Consider the following 19,182-nt stretch of genomic DNA (forward strand, 5'->3'; position numbering starts at 1 on the left):
CTTCAACTAAGGGGAACAGCTGCTCCCTATCCACCCTGACCATGCCCCTCATTATCTTGTACACCTCGATCAGGTTGCCCCTCAGTCTTCTCTGCTCCAACGAAAACAACCCAAGTCTATCCAACCTCTCTTTGTAACTTAAATGTTTCATCCCAGGCAACATCCTGGTGAATCTCCTCTGCACCCCCCTCCAGTGCAATCAAATCCTTCCTATAATGTGACGACCAGAACTGCACGCTGTACTCCAGCTGTGGCCTCACCAACGTTCTATATAACTCCAACATGACCTCCCTACTTTTGTAATCCATGCCTTGAATGATAAAGGCAAGTGTCCCATATGCCTTTTTCACCACCTCACTAACGTGACCCTCCGCCTTCAGAGATTACCACCTGCAAATTCCCCTCCAGGCCACACACATCCTGATTTGGAACTATATCGCTGTTCCTTCACTGTTGCTGGGTCTAAATCCTGGAACTCCCTCCCAAACAGCATTGTGGGTGTTCCTACAACACACAGACTGCAGCGGTTCAAGAAGGCAGCACACCACCACTTTCTGAAGGGTAATTAGGGATGGGCAGTGAATGCTGGTCTAGCCACCGACACCCACATCCCACTAATGAATACTTTAAAAAGCAATTACGATGGCAATTGGCATGTTGGCCTTTATTGCAAAGGGATTGGAGTACAGGATTGAAGAAGTCTTGCTACAATTGGCTTTGGTGAGACCACATCTGGAATACTGTGCACAGTTTTGGTTTCCATATTTAAGGAAGGATATACTTGTCTTGAAGGAAATACAGCAAAGGTTCACTATATTGGTCCTTGGGATTATGGGGTTGTCCTAATGATGAGAGGCTGAGTAAATTGGGATTATATTCTCTGGAGTCGAGGAGAATGAGAGGGAGTATCATTGAAACATACAAGATGCTGACGGGATTTGGTAGGGTGGACACAGATCATTTCTAGTGGCTGGGGAGTCCAAAACACAGGGGTACAGTCCCAGGATAAAAGGACCTATCAGTTAGAACTGAGATGAGGAGAAATTACTTCACTCAAAAGGGTGATGAATCTTTGGAATTTCCTATCCCAGAATGTTGTGGATGCTTCATTGCTGAATACATTTAAGGCTGGGACAGACAAGATTATTCGCATCTCAGGGAATCAAGAAAGTGGAGTTTAAGCCCAAGATCAGCCATGATCTTATTGAATGGGGGAGGAAGCTCGACAGGCAACATGGTACACTCCTGCTCCTATTTCTTGTGTTCTGGAGGCGTATTTTTGAACAGATAGTTAACTGGAGCCGAAAAACACATGCAAAAATAAAGGCTAGGGTTCCTCTTCCTGATCCCAATCCATTGACACTTGATGTAAAATGCACATGTACGAGTTTTGAAAAGGAATGTGATCAACCTGGAACACATTCATGATTGGAAAGACCGCTAACATTTTGCATCTGGGCTCCAACATGAAAACTGCCACTACAGTGAGCTAGCAAAGCACTACCATCTACACAATTGCACCCAAACAAGGACCACTACCTTCAGGGTAGAGTGGGACAGGTAACAGGAAAATAGATAGACAAGAGTAGCAGTGCTATACTAGCCAGCCCTCATTTTGATTTCTGACTCATCTGCAGGATGAAAGGAATGTAGCCCCAAAAAGTGCAACAGTAAGAGTAACTGGGTACAAATTAATGTATCCGTGTTAATTCAGCTCACGCTACTGAATTCAATATCCCTTCAAATCACTCATTTCACATCAACAGCAATTGGTGAGACCACATCTGGAATACTGTGCACAGTTCTGATCTCCATATTTAAGGAAGGATATACTTGCATTGGAGACAATACAGCGAAGGTTCACCAGGTTGGTCCCTGGGATGAGGGGGTTGTCCTAATGATGAGAACATTTTAAAATGTGAACTCAACAGAAATGTTTTACAACTTTTTACTTATTAAAAAAAATGGAAAGCTCCTGCAAAAAATGAAGCCACAGTAAGCCGCTCTTCTTTTTAAGGGATCGGGCGGGGGGGGGGGAGAGAGTGGTTTAATAATGATTACCTGCATTAACATATACATATATAGCTTCATGTGTCCTCCATAGCAAATCTCCACTCGGAGTAATTAATGACATGAAGAAGGCAGCAAAGTTAAAATTAAGTTAGCAGTAACCAATTGTAAAATCACCCGCACATAAGGATACACTTAGTATTTTAAAAGATAGCGTGTCTTAGTGAACCCCCTTCAGGAACTTGCATTCCGGCATTGTCATGGCAATCATGTCAGCAACAAAGTTGCATGGCTCTCTGTTCTCTTTTCTCCCCCACCCCCCACTCCACTCCAAATCCATCACGTTACCCTCAAATCAGTCACTGTTTTATTTCAAGATGCAGCGTAAACATCTAATTACTACTCTGCTGCTCTTGTTTCCACTGCTGGCTAACTTGATTTTACAAAATACAAGCTGACATTTATCATCCGAGTAGTTACATTTTCCAAATGACCTCCTTCTCCACTGAGACGGAGTACATTGTCTGGAAGGGCCCCTATTAACAATCACAGCACGTATCTTTTTTAAGTGGAAATAAAGCAGTGCCAATGAAAAAGTTAGAAAAGTTGGAGAAAAATCATTCACCAAAACATGTTCTAAAATACATTTCCCTCTGTGTAAGATGCAGCATGCATTTCTGCTTCTTCCATCAGTCACTTCTCATAAACTTTACTAAGTTATCTAAGGAGAAAAGTACATTGAAAATGTTACTTCAGCTACAATTCCTGGACTAATGCCAAGTGAAATCTGGCATCATCAAGTTGAAACAAATTCCTAAAATGGGCAGCAACAAAAGGATCATTTTAAGTTTAAAAAAAATGAAAAATTCAGTTACATTTAAAACTATAATTGAAGTAAATATGGAATATCTGGTGGAAACACAGCCATGCCACTAATAATTACCATGTGTCAGAAATACAAAGAATGGAGTTTCAGCATCAGTATTTCCATTAAAAGCAAATTCAACCCCAGTTCTTTGTAACTGTTTCACCAGTCTTTCAATTTTACTCTGATTTTGGTTGATATTCATTACAATTTTTTTCTAAAAGCAGCACTATCATTCGAGGAAATAGCTGGAGTGAACTCCTGCTTTAGGGATGGGCAATAAGTTTGGCCTCATCAACATCAGCCACATCCCAAAAACATTAGTATTTTCAAAAAAAATTACAGTATTAAAAAAAAATTAAGATCTCCGCTGCTGCTTGTGATGGACAAGGGTAAATTAATCATGTGGTATATCACTGAGCCCTGAGCCCACACAACCACAAGCAATTGGTTCATTCAATAAAGAAGAGGTGCTAAACCTGTTAGAAACTAGGATTCCCATTCTTGGCTTCTCTGTTCCTGCCAGAAAAGGTGTAGGCAGAACCCAAGTAATAATAAAATTGGATTTGGTACTATTTCATACTCCATGTCTATATCCATTGTTCAAGTGTGACCACCCGGACTAGCAACCAGAATGAGACATAGTTTCAGCTGTAGGGGGGCTATGGGAAAAAAATTAAGGGAAAGGCCATTTATGAAACATTAATGATTATGTCTTTGCTGCTGTTAGTCTAGCCACTTCAGTGTTGGTTTTAACATGTTAACAATAACTTTACAGCACTGCAGGAATGTACAAAGACACAGCTGAAAAGGCAGTTTTTACTAGTGCCTCCCCATGCTGTAACCCAAGGACATAATTTTTGCCTTTGGTGGCTCTAGCTGTCATTTTTCTGCTCAAGGGCTAGTTTCACACTCAGCTCGTCTATACAGGCAGTTGTCAGGGTTTTCATAATGCTGACTTCTCAGGATCCTCGCCAGCCATCAGACTGAAGCTGCGAACTGCAGCCTGCAGTGCACAGATTTTTACATATTGAGCTGTTATTCCTTGCAGCAAAATACATTCCACAATTAGTGACCTAGACTTCAACAAAGTAATTCTGCAAGAAAATGCATAATCAGAAGCTCCTACAAGTTATCGCCCTTGTTGATATACCAGGAATCTTCAATATTCTGACTACCTGCAAGAAAATATATTAACTCAAAGACTGATCGCTGTTTCTGTCTACATCTATACTTTTTCTGGAGAGAAAATTAATTCTGAAGTGCTCCTTGAACAAAGTAATAGGCAGTTCAATTTATGTCATACAATTTGAAAAGAAACCTAATGAGCCAATAAACCACTCAGCGATAAAAACTTACTGACTTTGAAGCTGCCAGGTTCAAATCATTGTACTGGGCCATGTCAAACAATCTAAGTGTGGTTGTGCTAGAGGTCAGTGGCACAACCAAACACAATTATGCTTTCTGAAAAACACCTGATTTCTACAAAAAGTTCAGCAAAAGCTGAAAACCATCCGACTCGTCAGCTTCCAATGACTCACAAGGAGCAACTGTGAACCAGTTTCACCAATCCAGAATTGACCATTGATCAAGTTCACAAATTGTGCTGATTTAGAAGACCAATAGTCGGATGTGACTACGGTTGTATATATTTCCTGTCTATAAATCAGTGTCTCTATTGTTAGAGGAAATAGTTGAAAACAGCTTTCTTTAAACAAAAAGTGTTTTTGAATAAGTCAAATAAAATGAAAAATATAAGTGATTGAAGTTAAATAGCCAAGACACACACTGACTTGGACATGAACATGAATTTTCTTTGAAACATCGATCCAAGAGTTTGAGCATAAAGGGAAGCTTTGAAAGAGTTTGGACCAATATACCTGGGATAAAAATCGCTCATGTTGCATAGTTAACACTGGTCATAATTTCACTGAATGCTTCATGGATTAAGCTGCGAGATATTATCAACATGCAAGAGCTGTCTGTGCATTTATAAGTATTAATTGCACATAGTTTAAAAAACATGAAATACAAAATTATCAGCATGATCACTTGTGGCATTATGAATTTCAGAATACTTTATTTCCTTAAATTAGTAAAAGAGCTAACTGTAGACAACCTGCAGGAAACAGAGCTAATTTAAAATGAATATAAAATATTAATATTAATATTAAAAGCCTCAGTTGTGATTTCATGCTGGTGATTCTTTGCAGCGGAAGGTTAACACAGTTTCTGAATCAAATACGTGTGCCAGTGGTTTAAATATACAGAATATAACAGCAATGCATCTAATTACCATTTATAAAGCTGATCTGTCATGCAAAAATGAAATATAAAGAGCTGGTCTGGAATCATTTCAGGTTCAGATAATTGGATGAATCATCGCTTTGTCATGAGATCCTGGGTTCAGGGTTACAAGAATTTTAAAAAGACAATCATGTTTGTTAATAAACCTTTAATTACTCAATGAAGCCTCAATTCACAAACTGTGGTGCCTTTAAACAAATGGCGTTAACTCATTAAAATTAACTTGTTAAAAAGAAAGCCTAAACAGTGGTAAATAAAGCTGATGTGCAAATATCGTTCCTAGGTTTTCTGTATTACTGAAAGCATTAGGAAAAAGACACAACCAAAAACATTGCATGTCTCATCTATAATCAACACATACATATTTGCTTTCAAAGGTTTGCAATGAATTGTAATGCATGGCTGAAAATTGAACTACTACATTTCCTTCATGTGTTTAATTCATTTTTGGGAGTTTAATTTTAGTGTTCCTTTGCAAACAGTAGCATCTGAGCAGAGTCAAAGGTGAAGACAAAAAAAAGCTATTTTTAACAAAGTCAGGTTGTATTATGTATTTTCAATTGTAATGACAATGTAATATGAATGTAATAAGTAATATACATGATAACCAAGCAGAGTTCATTAATTTTTAAGTGTATGGACAATGTAAAGAAATGGTCATCTGCAAGGAACTAACTTTAGGGGAACAAAAGTCAATGTACCACATTCAGAGTTGCACATGGTACAGCACTGCGGGAGAGCTGAAATTTAGCTGCCAACAAGCGGTAATACAGTTCTGCAAAGCATAGGAAATGCAGTTCAACATTTCCATATGCAGTTCAACATTTCCATCTTTCATTGTCTGAAAAACAAACACTGGAAATGTTGATGGGGAAAATCGCTTGCAGTGGTAAAGTCAGTGATAAGGACAATAAATTTGACCTCAATGCCAGAGGAGGGAGAATTACTTTAAAAACATATAACAAGGATTGCTATCAGGCAACAGCTACTGGAAAGCAAGCAGGTGGATTCCCAGTAAGGTCGGGATTGGGATTGGTTGCAATATCATGGTTAAATAACTAGCTAAAACTCACTCCTACAAGGAAGCATCATTCCTGGGTGAGCTAATGGAGTGCAACTGACGCTCGTGGAAACACACTCAAGCAGCAGTCAGCACTTTCAGTGTGGGAGGGAGCAAGGACAGGAAAGGGAGCAAAAGAGTGAGAAAACGTGAAAAAAAAAGGAGATAGAGAGAAACAGAAAGAAATAAAACTACATGCAAAAGATAATATCAGATAGGCACATAGGGATACAACAGCACCAGAAAGAAACTGTGATATGATATAGGAATAAGTCAAATTTGCAAAAGTACTATGATTAATTTATAGAAAATATTCTTTACACTTAGTAATTTATGAATGGGTTCAGACACAGGACATCCACCTGGTACATGCTTTTTTATCTTCAGGTGCTGACTGACCTATTTTTTTTCAGCATTTTTAAAAATTTCGGAACATAGGAGTAGTAGGCCATTCAGCCCTCAAGCCTGCTCTGCCATTCAATTAGGCCACGGCTGATCTTCCACCTCAAGGCCATTTTCCCAGACTATTCCTATAGTTTTGCTTCTTTATTCTTTCATGGGATGTGAGTGTTCCTAACAAGGACAGCATTTGTTGTCCATGCTAATTGTCCTGAACTGAACATTTCAATGTCAACCACATTGCTGTGGGCCTGGAGTCACATCCATACCAGGTAAGGACAGCAGATTTCTTTCCAGTTAGGGTTTGTTTTTATGATGACTATTAGCGAGACTAAGTTTATATTCCAGGTTTTTTAACTGAATTCAAATTCCACCAGCTGCAGTGGTGGAATTTGAACCCATTTCCCCAGAGCATTAGTCTGGGCCTCTGGATTACTATTTCAGTGACATGGCCACAATGCCATCATCTGCTCCATATCCCTTGATATCATTAACGTTCAGAAATCTATCCATCTGTGTCTTGAATACACTCAATGACTGAGGCTTCACCGCCCCCTTGGGTAGAGAATTCCAAAGAATCACCACCCTCAGTGAAGAAATTGCTCCTCATCTCAGTCCTAACTGGCCGATTTCTTTTTATAAGACTGTGTCCCCTGGTCCTAAACGTCCCAGCCAGGGGAAACATCCTTCCCATATCTACCATGTTGAGCTCTGTAAGAATGCTGTATGCGTCAATGAGATCACCTCTCATTCTTCTAAACTCTTGAGGATACAAGCCCAGTCTCCTCAACCTCTCCTCATAGGACAATCCCGCCATCCCAGGGGTTAGCTGGTGAACCTTCTGTGCACTCCCTCTATGGCAATTATACCTTCCCTTAGGTAAGGCCAAAACTGTACACAATGCTCCAGGTGCAGTCTCACCAATGCTCTATACAACTGCAGCAAGACTTCAGATTTCCAGTCTTTTGATTTCTAAATGAATCAACTCAATTACATATTAAATACTGCAATGTGAATCTAAAGAACTAACATTTATACCATGAGTGGTACTGTTCAGCTCGCAAGATAGGGAATTATTTTACTTCCTAAGTGACTGCAGGAATGACCTGAAGTTGAGCTGTTGCTGTGATATCCAGTCACCAAAGAATCTGAAAACAATGATTTTGCTTTCTGTGGTTCAGAAAGTACTCTTCATATTTAAAAACTGCATATACTTTATACTTCCAGCCTAACTAAAAGCTACTGGATATGGTATTTATTTAAACAGCAGATCTGGCATCACAGACATACAAGATGCTTTGCCCGTACATTATTTGGTTTGGCTTCACAGGATCATTACAGCACAGAAGGAGGCCATTTGGCCCATCGTGTGTGCACCAGCTCCCTGAATGAGCAATTCACCTAGTGCCATTCTCCTGCCTTCTCCCTGTAACCCTGTACATTGTTCCTTTTCAAATAACAGCCTTATTCCCTTTTGAATCCCTCAATTGAACCTGCCTCCATCTCAGGAAGTGCGCTCCAGACCCTATCCATGAGCTCCATGAAAAAGTTATTTCGCATATCGTTTTTGCTTCTTTTGCCAATTACTTTAAATCTGTGCCCTCGTTCTCAATCCTTTCATGAGCGGGAATAGTCTCTCCCCATCTACTCTGTCCAGACCTCTCATTTTTTTGAATACTTCTGTCAAATCTCCTCTCAACCTTCTCTTTTCCAAAGCAAACAGTCCTAACTTCTCCAGTCCATCTTCATAACTGAAGCTCCTCATCCCGGGAACCATTCGCGAGAGCCTTTTCTGCACGCTCTTCAATGCCTTCACATCCTTCGTAAAGTGTTGGGCCCAGAACTGGATGCAATACTCCAACTGAGACCAAACTAGGGCCTTATACATGTTCAACATAAACTCCTTGCTCTTATACTCAATGTCCCTATTAATAAAGCCTAAGATCCTGCATGCTTTATTAACCACTCTCTCAACATGTCCTGCCACTTTTAATGAGTTATGCACATATACGCCCAGATCACTCTGCTCGTGTACCCTCTTTAGAATAGTACCCTGTTTTATATTGTCTGTTCTTCCTACCAAAATGAATGACTTCACATTTCTCCGCATTGAACTTCATCTGCCACGTGTCTGTCCATTTTACCAACTTGTCTATGTTCCTTTGAAGGTCTACACTGTCCTCCTCACAGTTTAAAATGCCTTCAAGTTTTGTATCATCTGCATTAATATATATCAGGAAAACGACCTCAGTAATTACCACTTCTCTCCCCTTCCCTTTCTGTTCCTAGAATGCCATAATAATCTGATTAACCACACTGTCCTGCCACAAGCAGAGTTTACATATGCTCGGATATGATATTTGTATATTTTATGTATGAGAAAATGGTGACCTCATTCGTGTAATTAAATAAGAAATTCAAATCCATCCACTATTTACTCCTTCCCCAGATTATATTAATGGAGTTGTAAGACTTGATGAGAAAGCTGAGATTCTGAACTAGTTGGTAAATACCTGTAGATTAGTATATTAATGAAACTAATCCACATTTGAATAATCTTGTTATCCGGTATTTTTTCATGCGACATGGACATCGCTGGCATGGCCAGCGCTTGTTGTCCATCCTTAATTGCCCTTGAAGAAGTGGTGGTGAGATGCCTTCTTGAACCACGGCAGTCCATCGGGTGCAGGTTCCATCCACAATGCTGTTAGGAAGGGAGTTCAATGAATTTGATCCAACAAAAGTGAAGGAACAGCAATATAGCTCTAAGTGTGGCTGGGAGGGGAAATTGCAAGTGGTGGTATTCCCATCTGTCTGCTGCCCTTGTCCTTCTAGGTGGTCAAGGTCACGTATTTGAAAGGTACTGCTGAAAGAACCTTGGTGAGTTGCTGCTGTGCATCGTGCACACACTGCTGCCACTGTGCGTCGGTGGTGGAGGGAATGAATGTTTTTTAATATGGCAGATAGAGTGCCGATCAAGGGGGCTGCTCTGTCTTTGATGGTGTCAAGGTTCTTGAGTGTTGTTGGAACCGGACCGATCCAGGCAAGTGGATAGTATTCCTTTTAGATGGTGGACAGGCCTTAGGAAGTCAGGAGGTAAGTTACTCGTTGCAGAATTCCCAGTCTTTGACCTGCTCCATAACTGTTATTAAATGAATAAACTTGCAGCTGTACTATATACTCAACTGGGTAATTTTCAATGAGGGCCTTTCATGTTGTGCCAAACCATTCCCAAATTACCTTAATTATTCCCTATGTAAATGCAATATGATAGAGGTAAAACTGATGTCTAAATAAGTCAGTTACATTTCGCTCATCAAGATTGAAGTTTCCAGGTTATCAGTTAGTTCCACAAGCACAAATACGCCAATCTCTGAGTTTTCAAGTTGCAATTGCAAAGTCAAAGACTCTAGTTAAGAACAGCACTAGAAAACACTGTGGTGTTTGCTGCTACACATGCTCACACCTCAGCAATGATCTCACTTTTTGTTATACATTTTGATTCAAAGTTATGATGTAGACTGCAGATTCTTCTCTCTTTCTTGCATCATACATGAACTTAGTAGTGCTGGGAAACAAGCAACGGATGAAAAACACTTTGTTCTCACAATAAATATATGAGCAACGCAAACTTCTTAACAAGAGATAGGAAGAAATGCCTCTTTGCCCCTCGGTAAGGAAGCTTGTACATGGTGGTTGCCTGACATTCAGTCTTCAAAGCTCTTTACATCATCCTTGTTGTAATACCATCATATAGTACATTGAAACAAATAATGTTTAATAATACTGTGCTGTGAAAACGTAAGTGATTGGGCTATGTGGCAACACTGTATACTGGTTTAGCAATGCACTATAGCAGAGTGTGACTGGACCTGGATCTCACCAAACGCAAAGATCCCCATTTTAATTCCAATCCAGGGGAAGCATTCATGCAAATTCGGAGAGCTGAGGAGACACTAAGTTCCTCTCATTTTTCTTCAGACAATGGGCAGAATTTTGCCCTTGATGGGTGGGGGCGGGCCCCACCGGCTCAGCGGCGGGCGGGCAGCTAATCGCTGCCGCCGAAACAGGCCCCGCTCCTATTTTGAGTGGGCGGGCCAACTCGCCAGTGTATGAGGTTTCATATTTTTTCAGAAGTCCACTGGGGCTCCTGGCCTGCCCGCCAGCCTTAAGGTTGGATGGGCAGGGCCTTTAATTGGCTTAATTATCCTGTCAATGGCCTCGATTGGCCATTGACAGGTCGGCGGGTGGACAGCTGATTGCGCTGTCCTCCCGCCTTCCTGAATATTTAAATAGGGCGGGATGACGTCGGGAGCGGGCCCTGCCCCCAGCTCACCGAAGGAAAAATTCTGGCCAATGAGAATAAGACACCAAGGTCTTGACATAGGTCCCCAACATTCTGTCAGATGAGCAAATGGACAACAAAACAAAACCCTTCACAAAAACATAGCAGCAATATACAAGCACGGTGACGGGTAGATGAAAACACTCCCACCTCTGGAAATTTGGCTCAATTCAATCCAAATTGATGGCATGAGCAGCATACTTGCCCACTATAAGGAGCTGAAAAGAGACAAGTTTGACCTAATTGGAACAGATTCTCTAGACCGCAATGCAAAACTGCCTGATTCATGTAAAATTGGAGGCAAAGTAATTCTGAAATGCCATCAATGCGCCTGTATTGGCGAATGGAAACATTTCAGTGGGAGGAAAGTAGTGGGCATTTTAACTCTGTTATGTTGCACTGAATCAGGAATGCTCAGTTCTTAGAAAAGATAACAAGGAGATTTAAAAATGTTTAGTTCCCCAAAACTGATAAACCTAACTTTAAATGAGCAGTAAAATGCTCAGATCAAAAGTCATCTGAACTTCTCAAATGAGGCTATTGGTCACCTCCAAGCTTCATTGCTGAGAATAATCTTCTGCAGCATGGCTGCCCTGGCTGGCAACAAATAGCTGGCGCAATCCATGAAGCTGACAATGGAATAACACTGATAGTGTGGGATTAAGAATGACATTGATTAACTGGAAATATTAAGAGCTAATTACTAAGAAATAAAAATAAAAGGAAAAACTACACAAAATGTTGACATTTCACAAGCAGGATTATGCTACACACAGGGCCACCATTTTAAATATAGGCAGGCTGATCAGACTGCAGCTGCACATTCCTGCCCATTTTTGGTGCAATCCTGTTTCAAAGCCAAACTCAGACAGTGACACACAAGATAGTCTCACTATTCCTTAACTCGGAGGAGGTGGGAGCAAGCAAGCCAGTGTTGCTTTGTACCAATTCCTTTATTCTTAAAAAGTGGAAGTCCTGTTATATTTCCTCCTCTTTTAAAAAATAAAGTGCCCCAGCACCATTTTTCTGTCATTACAAAGATAACTTAAAATACTTGAAGCTCATCAAAAGCTTCAGGTCATTTCTAGTTATGCCCCAAGCTACAATGTGCCAAACAAATGTGAATTAACCCCACACAACTCTTGCAGTATAAAATAGGTGGCTTTCCCCTGTTAATGGCCAATGTTTTGTGTGTACAAGTGGACTGATTCCTTTCATGAACTATGGTTGCAGAGAGGTCATTTCCAAACATGAGCTTTTTCATCAATTTATGGGTCACAATGGGGCAGAAGGTTACATCTCGTAAGGTTACAAAAAGATTACATATTCATAAAAAACATCAGCAGTGTTCCCACAATATTTGATCATGAATTGAGTGCTCACTTCACAATTGTGCAAATCACGTGTTACGAAAATGTAATTTTTTTCATAATATTATTGTGATTTATTGTAAAGGCAGGTTAATAGTGGGGTCGGGATTAGTTTTCCTGTGTGGATATGTGTGGGGGATTTAATTGAATTGAAGATAGCTGGTCTGGAGTTTTTGAGTTATCAAGAGGGAAGCTAGGTTCGAAGTGCTAAAAACGTAAACATGGCTGAAGTTTTAGGAAGAGAGGCGTGAGAAACATTTGCATTTTTAGATAAACCAGAGTGGCTTGAATTTCAAAGATGTGATGAGATATTACACCTAGCCATATGAAGCTAAATCAAACAGTGTGTTTATTTTTCCAAAGGTTACTGATAATATGAATACTATGATAGATTTGTATTATGGAAAAATTGAAGTTGAAAAGGCATATCGGAACAATGGAATTTACATTAAAAGGGGTGAAACATGTATACAGGATATGAGGTTATAGGGAAAATTCTCCCCCCATCAGTGGGGAGAAGTGTGGGAGCGGGCACGCCTCCGATCAGTGCCCCCAATCGGGGGTGCACTGCCATTTTACGTGGGCGGGCCTTAATTGGCCCGCCCAGTTTGACATCCGCCAGGAAGCGCGATGCGCTCCCTATGCAGGTGGGGGGGATTCCCTCGGTTAGGAGTGCGTTCTTTCGCGCGTGTGCACAGATCTCCCTGAGGCTAAGTGCTGCCTCAGGGAGATCAGCTCTGATTCAAAACTTTTATTAGACATGTTTAAAAATTTTCCCTGCCATGTCCCCCCCTCATGTGACACTGTCATATGAGCTGGGACATGTCCATAAGTTTTATTGAAACCTTTCTTGAAAATTTAAATACCCTCATGAAACCTCATCCCGCCCATGAATGAGGTTTCATGCTTTTTCCGAAGCTCGCCAGGGCTCCTGGCCTGCCCGCTGACCTTAAAGTTGGACGGGTAGGTCCATTAACGACCTTAATTAGTTTTTCAATGGCCTCAATAGGCAATTGACAGGTTGGCGGGCGCGCAGCTGACTTGGCTGCGCCCCCGCCGACCTGAAAATGGAAATGACGCAAGGTGACGTTGGGAGTTCCACCCGATGTCATCCCATATCATTTTACGCGTCGGCGAGCGGGCCCCGCCCCCGCTTGCTGATCGGAAGATCCTACCCTATGTGTAAGGGGGGAGGCATTCTAAGATCTAACAAGTGTGCAAAGCCTCCAGCCTCTATGCATCAAGCTGCTGTCTGCAGGAACCGAAGCTAAGAAGACTCACTGTGAATATCAATGTCCAGGGTATTGTGTGCTTTGCCTGGGCCTGTTGAAATTTATTTTGTTTTTACTGTTGCCTTAATGGAGGTATAACTGGGAATCAGGTTAATTAGGGGATTTAGGAGCTATTAAAGTAGCAATTTGTAAACCTATGCAGGTGCTTAAAATATTTTCTTTAATTAATAAATGTTTAATTTAGTTTTGTAAAAAAACCTCTAAGGTGGACTTATTACTACTGAATTCAAGGCACGTGTCTCGAAATAAAAATACAAATTGCAAAACAGTTGTGGCAGCTGTTTCAAGTTATCCTCTGGGATTTGAGCAGTTCAGCATTTACCATCCACTGTGCCATAACACACGTGTGCACATAAAATTCCGTAATAATATTTGAAGGGATTCTGTGCAGAAGAAATTTACGTTCTGCTGCTTTGCTTAACAAATGCAACTTCAGGTGCTACCCTCCTAGCTAGCTATTTGTATAGCTGTCCCAAATAATGCTCTTGGGCTGGTTATGAACACACAAGGACAGGGGTGGGGTGGCGAGGGGCCACAGGATTTTCCAATTTTTGTTTCTCCTCTTACTGTTGCTGGCCCTGAGTTTCTTCTGGTTACTTGGGTCACTCAGTAGATTATATTTGAAGGTGGTCGTGAAGGGGGTGGGGGGTGGTGGGTTCACAGAGGAAAAATAAAGCCATGATGCTCTAGCTATAAATGTGGGTAGGCTTATTGGACCTGTTGGTCTTTTGCTGCTTGCCATTTTTCATACATTTGACTTCTCTGCTCGATTCCATTGTATTCTACACCTTACAATATTAATTCCATACACTTCTTTATCCTCATCCCCTTTGACTTTCTTCCATCCACAACACCATAAAACAATAATACAAAAGCAAAATAATGCAGATGCTTGAAATCCGAAACAAGAACAGAAATAACATGTGAAGGGGTATAGCGCATACCTCCGCCATGCTGTGTTAACACATTATTACAATTGCGCAGTTCATTTTTGAGGCTTTTCCCTGCCTTTTCCCTGTTGATGCTCTTTAACTGTAAAGCTGAAAAAAGGAATCTTTGTATCCATCTCACTGAGGAGGCTTCAGGCCAATCCACATGCAACAATCTGCTCTGAAAACTCTACTCACATTTTTTTTCAGCTGTGGCAAATTCCACCAAAGCAGCTGAGACAATCCACAACATCCTACATAAAACAACCAGCAACATTCTTTAAAAAAAAGTAAATTCGCCCTATCTCGTAACATTAGCGGAACCCTTCAGAATCTGGTCCAAACCCCGACCCGTATCTTCGCCAACAAACTAATATCTGTTTGTCCATGGGCCATACCAAGTGGCCCACATACATACTGTGTACCAAGTTTTTTTTTAAAAATCTGTCCATTAGTTTTTGAGATATATTGTTTACAGGCAAACAGACTAACAAACAGGGGTAAAAACATTACCAGCATTTTCTGGTTTTTATACCATAAAACAATGATTTTTACGTGGTGGGGGTGATGAGGGGAAAATGTAAAGAAACAGAGAAAATACAACACAAGATAAAAAAGATAAAGTCACATAAGGAATCAAGTAGCAAGGAAAGGCATTACCAGGTGTAGCACTAAGCCATTTAGGACCAGGCATTCTCAGATTAGATTCCCAGTCTGTGCTAAATTAGTTGGTCTCAAGTAATATCAGATATGATAATTGGCCTGAAACATGCCTGAGCTAGGGAAGGAGAGGAATAATTCCATCTCGGTTCGAAGTACCAACTGGCGTCCAAGTGATTCCAACTGGAAACAGTTCCGTGAGGAAAAGATTGGATTCCGCTATGATGGTCCCCAGGGTTGAACAACCCAGCAATGCCAATCAACTTGGTTTGTAATAGAAAATTGGCTGCTTGTGCAGCACCCAAGGTTGCAGAGTGCCAGGTGTTTGTGAAACCATAACCCAGCAGGAATCAGCTCTGTCAGGAGAAACTGACCAAAAAAAAGTGCAATCTAAATGAGATAGTAAAATACTGAAGGGAGCTGATGAGCAGATTCCTCACTGCTTCTCCACAAATGAATTTCACCAGTTTTAACAAACCCTGGAGGACAGTTATGCCACCAAAAGCTAAGGGCTGGCTATGAACTATATAACGGCTATGGTTTAAATTTAGTTGGGAAATACGTCAAGCTAATTTTGGCTGATTGCAATACACTTGCAACTGTACCGTAAGAAAAGAGCATTGTGATCTACAGTGAGGCAGTTTGATGGCTTGCATCCACTCAAGTATTTGTGATAATATTTGTAAGCCTCATCCAAAACCAATGCTCATCCAGGAGTTCCTTTAGGGTTCTGCTGTCACATCCATGAGGAAAAATACATTGACATTGGCAAATAAAAACCAAATTTATCCATTGTGCAAACTGCACAAAGAATATCTTAAAACTATATACAGTAGCTCACAAGTTGTTAATGCTGTTCATATTGTTAACTTATAATTCATAAATACACACCAAAGTTCAAAGTGGGGTCCCTGGACTGCCTAAGGATGTCACAGGAGACACAAGGAGCTCTCTCTAACCAGTTTTCCCATTTATTTTTTTCTGGCTTAGTTCACATTATTTCTGTATGCGAATAAAACACACCTCCTGCAAGGACTGTGTGGTTATCCTTTGGGAGGTTTCTTAGAGAAAATGATTTCCAGGAGTACACCATTGTTTCCAGGGAGCACCCCCCAACTAACAAAATATTCAAATTGGGTTTCCCCAGATAAAAAAGCTTGAAATACAAATTAACTAAATCGCCTGAGTTGTTTTAATCCAATGTGTCCAACTTGCATGACTATGATTTTAACGCCCAAGGATTCATTTTTCTTATGTTCTAAAAGGTTTCTGATGAAACTCATTACCTTTAAAATAAAGAGGTGAGTATGGTGGAGGAGGGGGACAGATAAGAAAATGTAGAGAAAATACCTCTAAGTTCAAAAGATTACATTTTCAATGGAGCCAAATACATTGAATTTCATCCACTTGTTCGTGAAACAATTCTGGGAAGTTAATTTTTTATTACATTTTTAAAAAGCCTCAAGAAAAAAAAAGCCCTAATTACAAAGTAAATTGATTTACAATCAGTTCTTTAGTGTGAAGGTGGCATTTCCGTGGACAGTTTCACCATATCAAGCGTAAAATAGTTAATCCATCCAAAAGTTTATCAGAACAATTAATTGACAATCTTATCACAAGTGCTCAAGATATACACATATAAACATGTGCAACAAATGGAATCAAATGGTTTTATAATTTTACAATTAGTAAAAGGCTCACCTGCATATTTTGCTTTGTTGCTTTCATCCATGGACCAAAAACAATGGTCAAATGCAAACACCTATTTAAAAAAATGAAAACCAATTATCACCTGTGTAATAATTACAAAATATACAACTGAACTTCTTGAAGCTTCTGATGCACTTTCTCCTCTCTACAAAAAATGAAGGCAATCTTTATTCCACCACGAAAAACACCACAGAAAATAAACTTCTACTTTTGCTCAAATGGTATTAAAAATGCACACGCCTTTCCAAAAGAAAAATTTAATTCTATGTGGCAATAAGAAAAATTCAATGCTTCACATGCTCTAATAAGACACACTTTTTAGCTAGTGCACAAGTACACCTTGGACAATCATTTATTGGATTTTGTGTAAAGGATTGCATAGTATGATCTAGAACTGGAGGCGTTTACTTGCCTCTGAGCCAATAAATACAATCCGTAGACAAAGTAGAATACTGAACCGCTCTGAGGGGTGGCCCTGAACATTTGATGTACATCAATGTAATATTAACTTGAAATGCATCTTAAGTTTGGTTCTTTGAGGTGGGGGTAGGGGTAGAAGAAATCGGATTACCAAGTTATAGCAGAAGATAAATTCCTCAGACACTACAGCCTGTGGGCGATTCTAAACTTGCAACACTTTAGTGCTTCATCAGCCCAAAATGTCTCAAATTGCTTCACACTACATTTTAGAAGTACAATCATTTATTTAGACACAAGTGTTGGAAATTCTGTGCAAGTAATGTCCCATAATAAGAGAAATAACCAAATGAGTCAATATATTTGACATTTGTGATGGAGGGACCAAAGTTGACCATAACGTTCGGAAAATTTCTTGCTTTTCCATTAACTAGAACCAGGGGATCTTGAATATCCAACTTGAAGAAGCAGATCTCTCAACTAAAGACTTTAAAGGGAAATGTCATAGCATGTCACAGGCTACCACTGGCACTGACTTAGGAAGCGGGAAATCTTCAACATTACTTTCGGCAGCAATTCAAAATTAACAAGTCAGAAAAAACGTAATGACAGTGTTAAGATCCTTAACTCAAACACACATAACTGTGTGGTTTCCCCATCAATTGAGTACCATTTTTAAGATTGCAATTATCTGCAAAATATGCAACCTAAAGCAATTAATTGCAACACTAGACACTGAAACATTCCCACTCTCACCACCTCCCCATGATAGAAAGGGAATTTGTTTATTGCAACCTCATCAACAATTTAATGAATTTCTGAAAAAGACATGTCGAAGCATGTGGAAGGGCTAGGTATTTCATAGATTTGAGCAACAGGTGAAGCTAGCTATTTCACACCACTACTATGCAACAGCAACAGTAGTGACATTTGCCACTAACAGGATGCTGCCATCAAGCCAAAAAGACGTTCTGCCCATCACACTAGTGAGTAATGTGGTATATGAATTTCAGTGCCAGTGTGATGCTAGGTATGTAGGCCGAACGCCCCAAAGACTGGCGGATCATATCAAATAGCGTACCCCAGCCTCTGTTCACAACGGGCAAGGCACAGACCGTACTCAACCAGCATGTCCTTGTAAAACTCTAGATAGTGCCCAACATTAGATATGATTCTGCGATTGGACAACATTTGCTAAATAATCTTCAGTGTGCTAATAATTACGCTGACAACCAATTTAAGATCATCAGTCAGGTTCAGAGTGTGGCGCATTTGCTACATAAATTGATCTATGCAGACAGAAAGAACATGTACACACACTGCACCTGTTTCAGCTAAACAAATTAAGTGACAGCCATTCGCTGACTCATTCCTCAGGACAATGCCTTGACCAATTAGGTCAAGCTGCCAGGTTTAAATTTGAAACAATGCTTAATTGTCAGTCACCATCACTGGTGCATTCTCCATGTCAACGCTTCTACCAGAGTCCATTTGCCAACCAATCAGTACTCTCTTCACATACAGTATAAATTGTTGTTTACTCCTGATACTGGTATTCTTGTGAAGTGTTCTGATGAGTGCAAGGTGAAAAGCTTCAACGTGTCTCTTTTTTCAGCAATCCTCAAGTTCTGTACTACCAAATGACTAATTTAATGAATCACAGAAGAATACGATTCAGAAACTACATGAGTGAACAAACGTACAGTGATATGATCAGTTAGAGAGAGAGGGAGAGAGAAAGAGTGAATGAGAAATAGAAAGGAGAGAGGAACAAAAACATTAACACACATTGCACAAGTGAGAGGGAAAAGTAGAGGA

At 40.2% G+C, this 19,182-nt stretch overlaps 1 protein-coding gene across 7 annotated transcripts in view; it reads right to left on the bottom strand.

Moving 5' to 3' along the window:
* Positions 1-19,182, bottom strand: part of kif13a (kinesin family member 13A) — a 327,451-nt gene that overhangs the window by 194,929 nt on the left and 113,340 nt on the right. For all 7 annotated transcript variants that reach the window (XM_078539266.1, XM_078539264.1, XM_078539265.1 and 4 more), the window contains exon 4: positions 16,939-16,999. In XM_078539266.1, coding sequence (XP_078395392.1) covers positions 16,939-16,999 — 61 coding nt within the window. The remainder of the gene's footprint in view (positions 1-16,938; positions 17,000-19,182) is intronic.

This window comes from Cetorhinus maximus, chromosome 3, assembly GCF_964194155.1.
Source record: "Cetorhinus maximus chromosome 3, sCetMax3.hap1.1, whole genome shotgun sequence".
In the NCBI taxonomy this organism is placed as follows: Eukaryota; Metazoa; Chordata; class Chondrichthyes; order Lamniformes; family Cetorhinidae; genus Cetorhinus; species Cetorhinus maximus.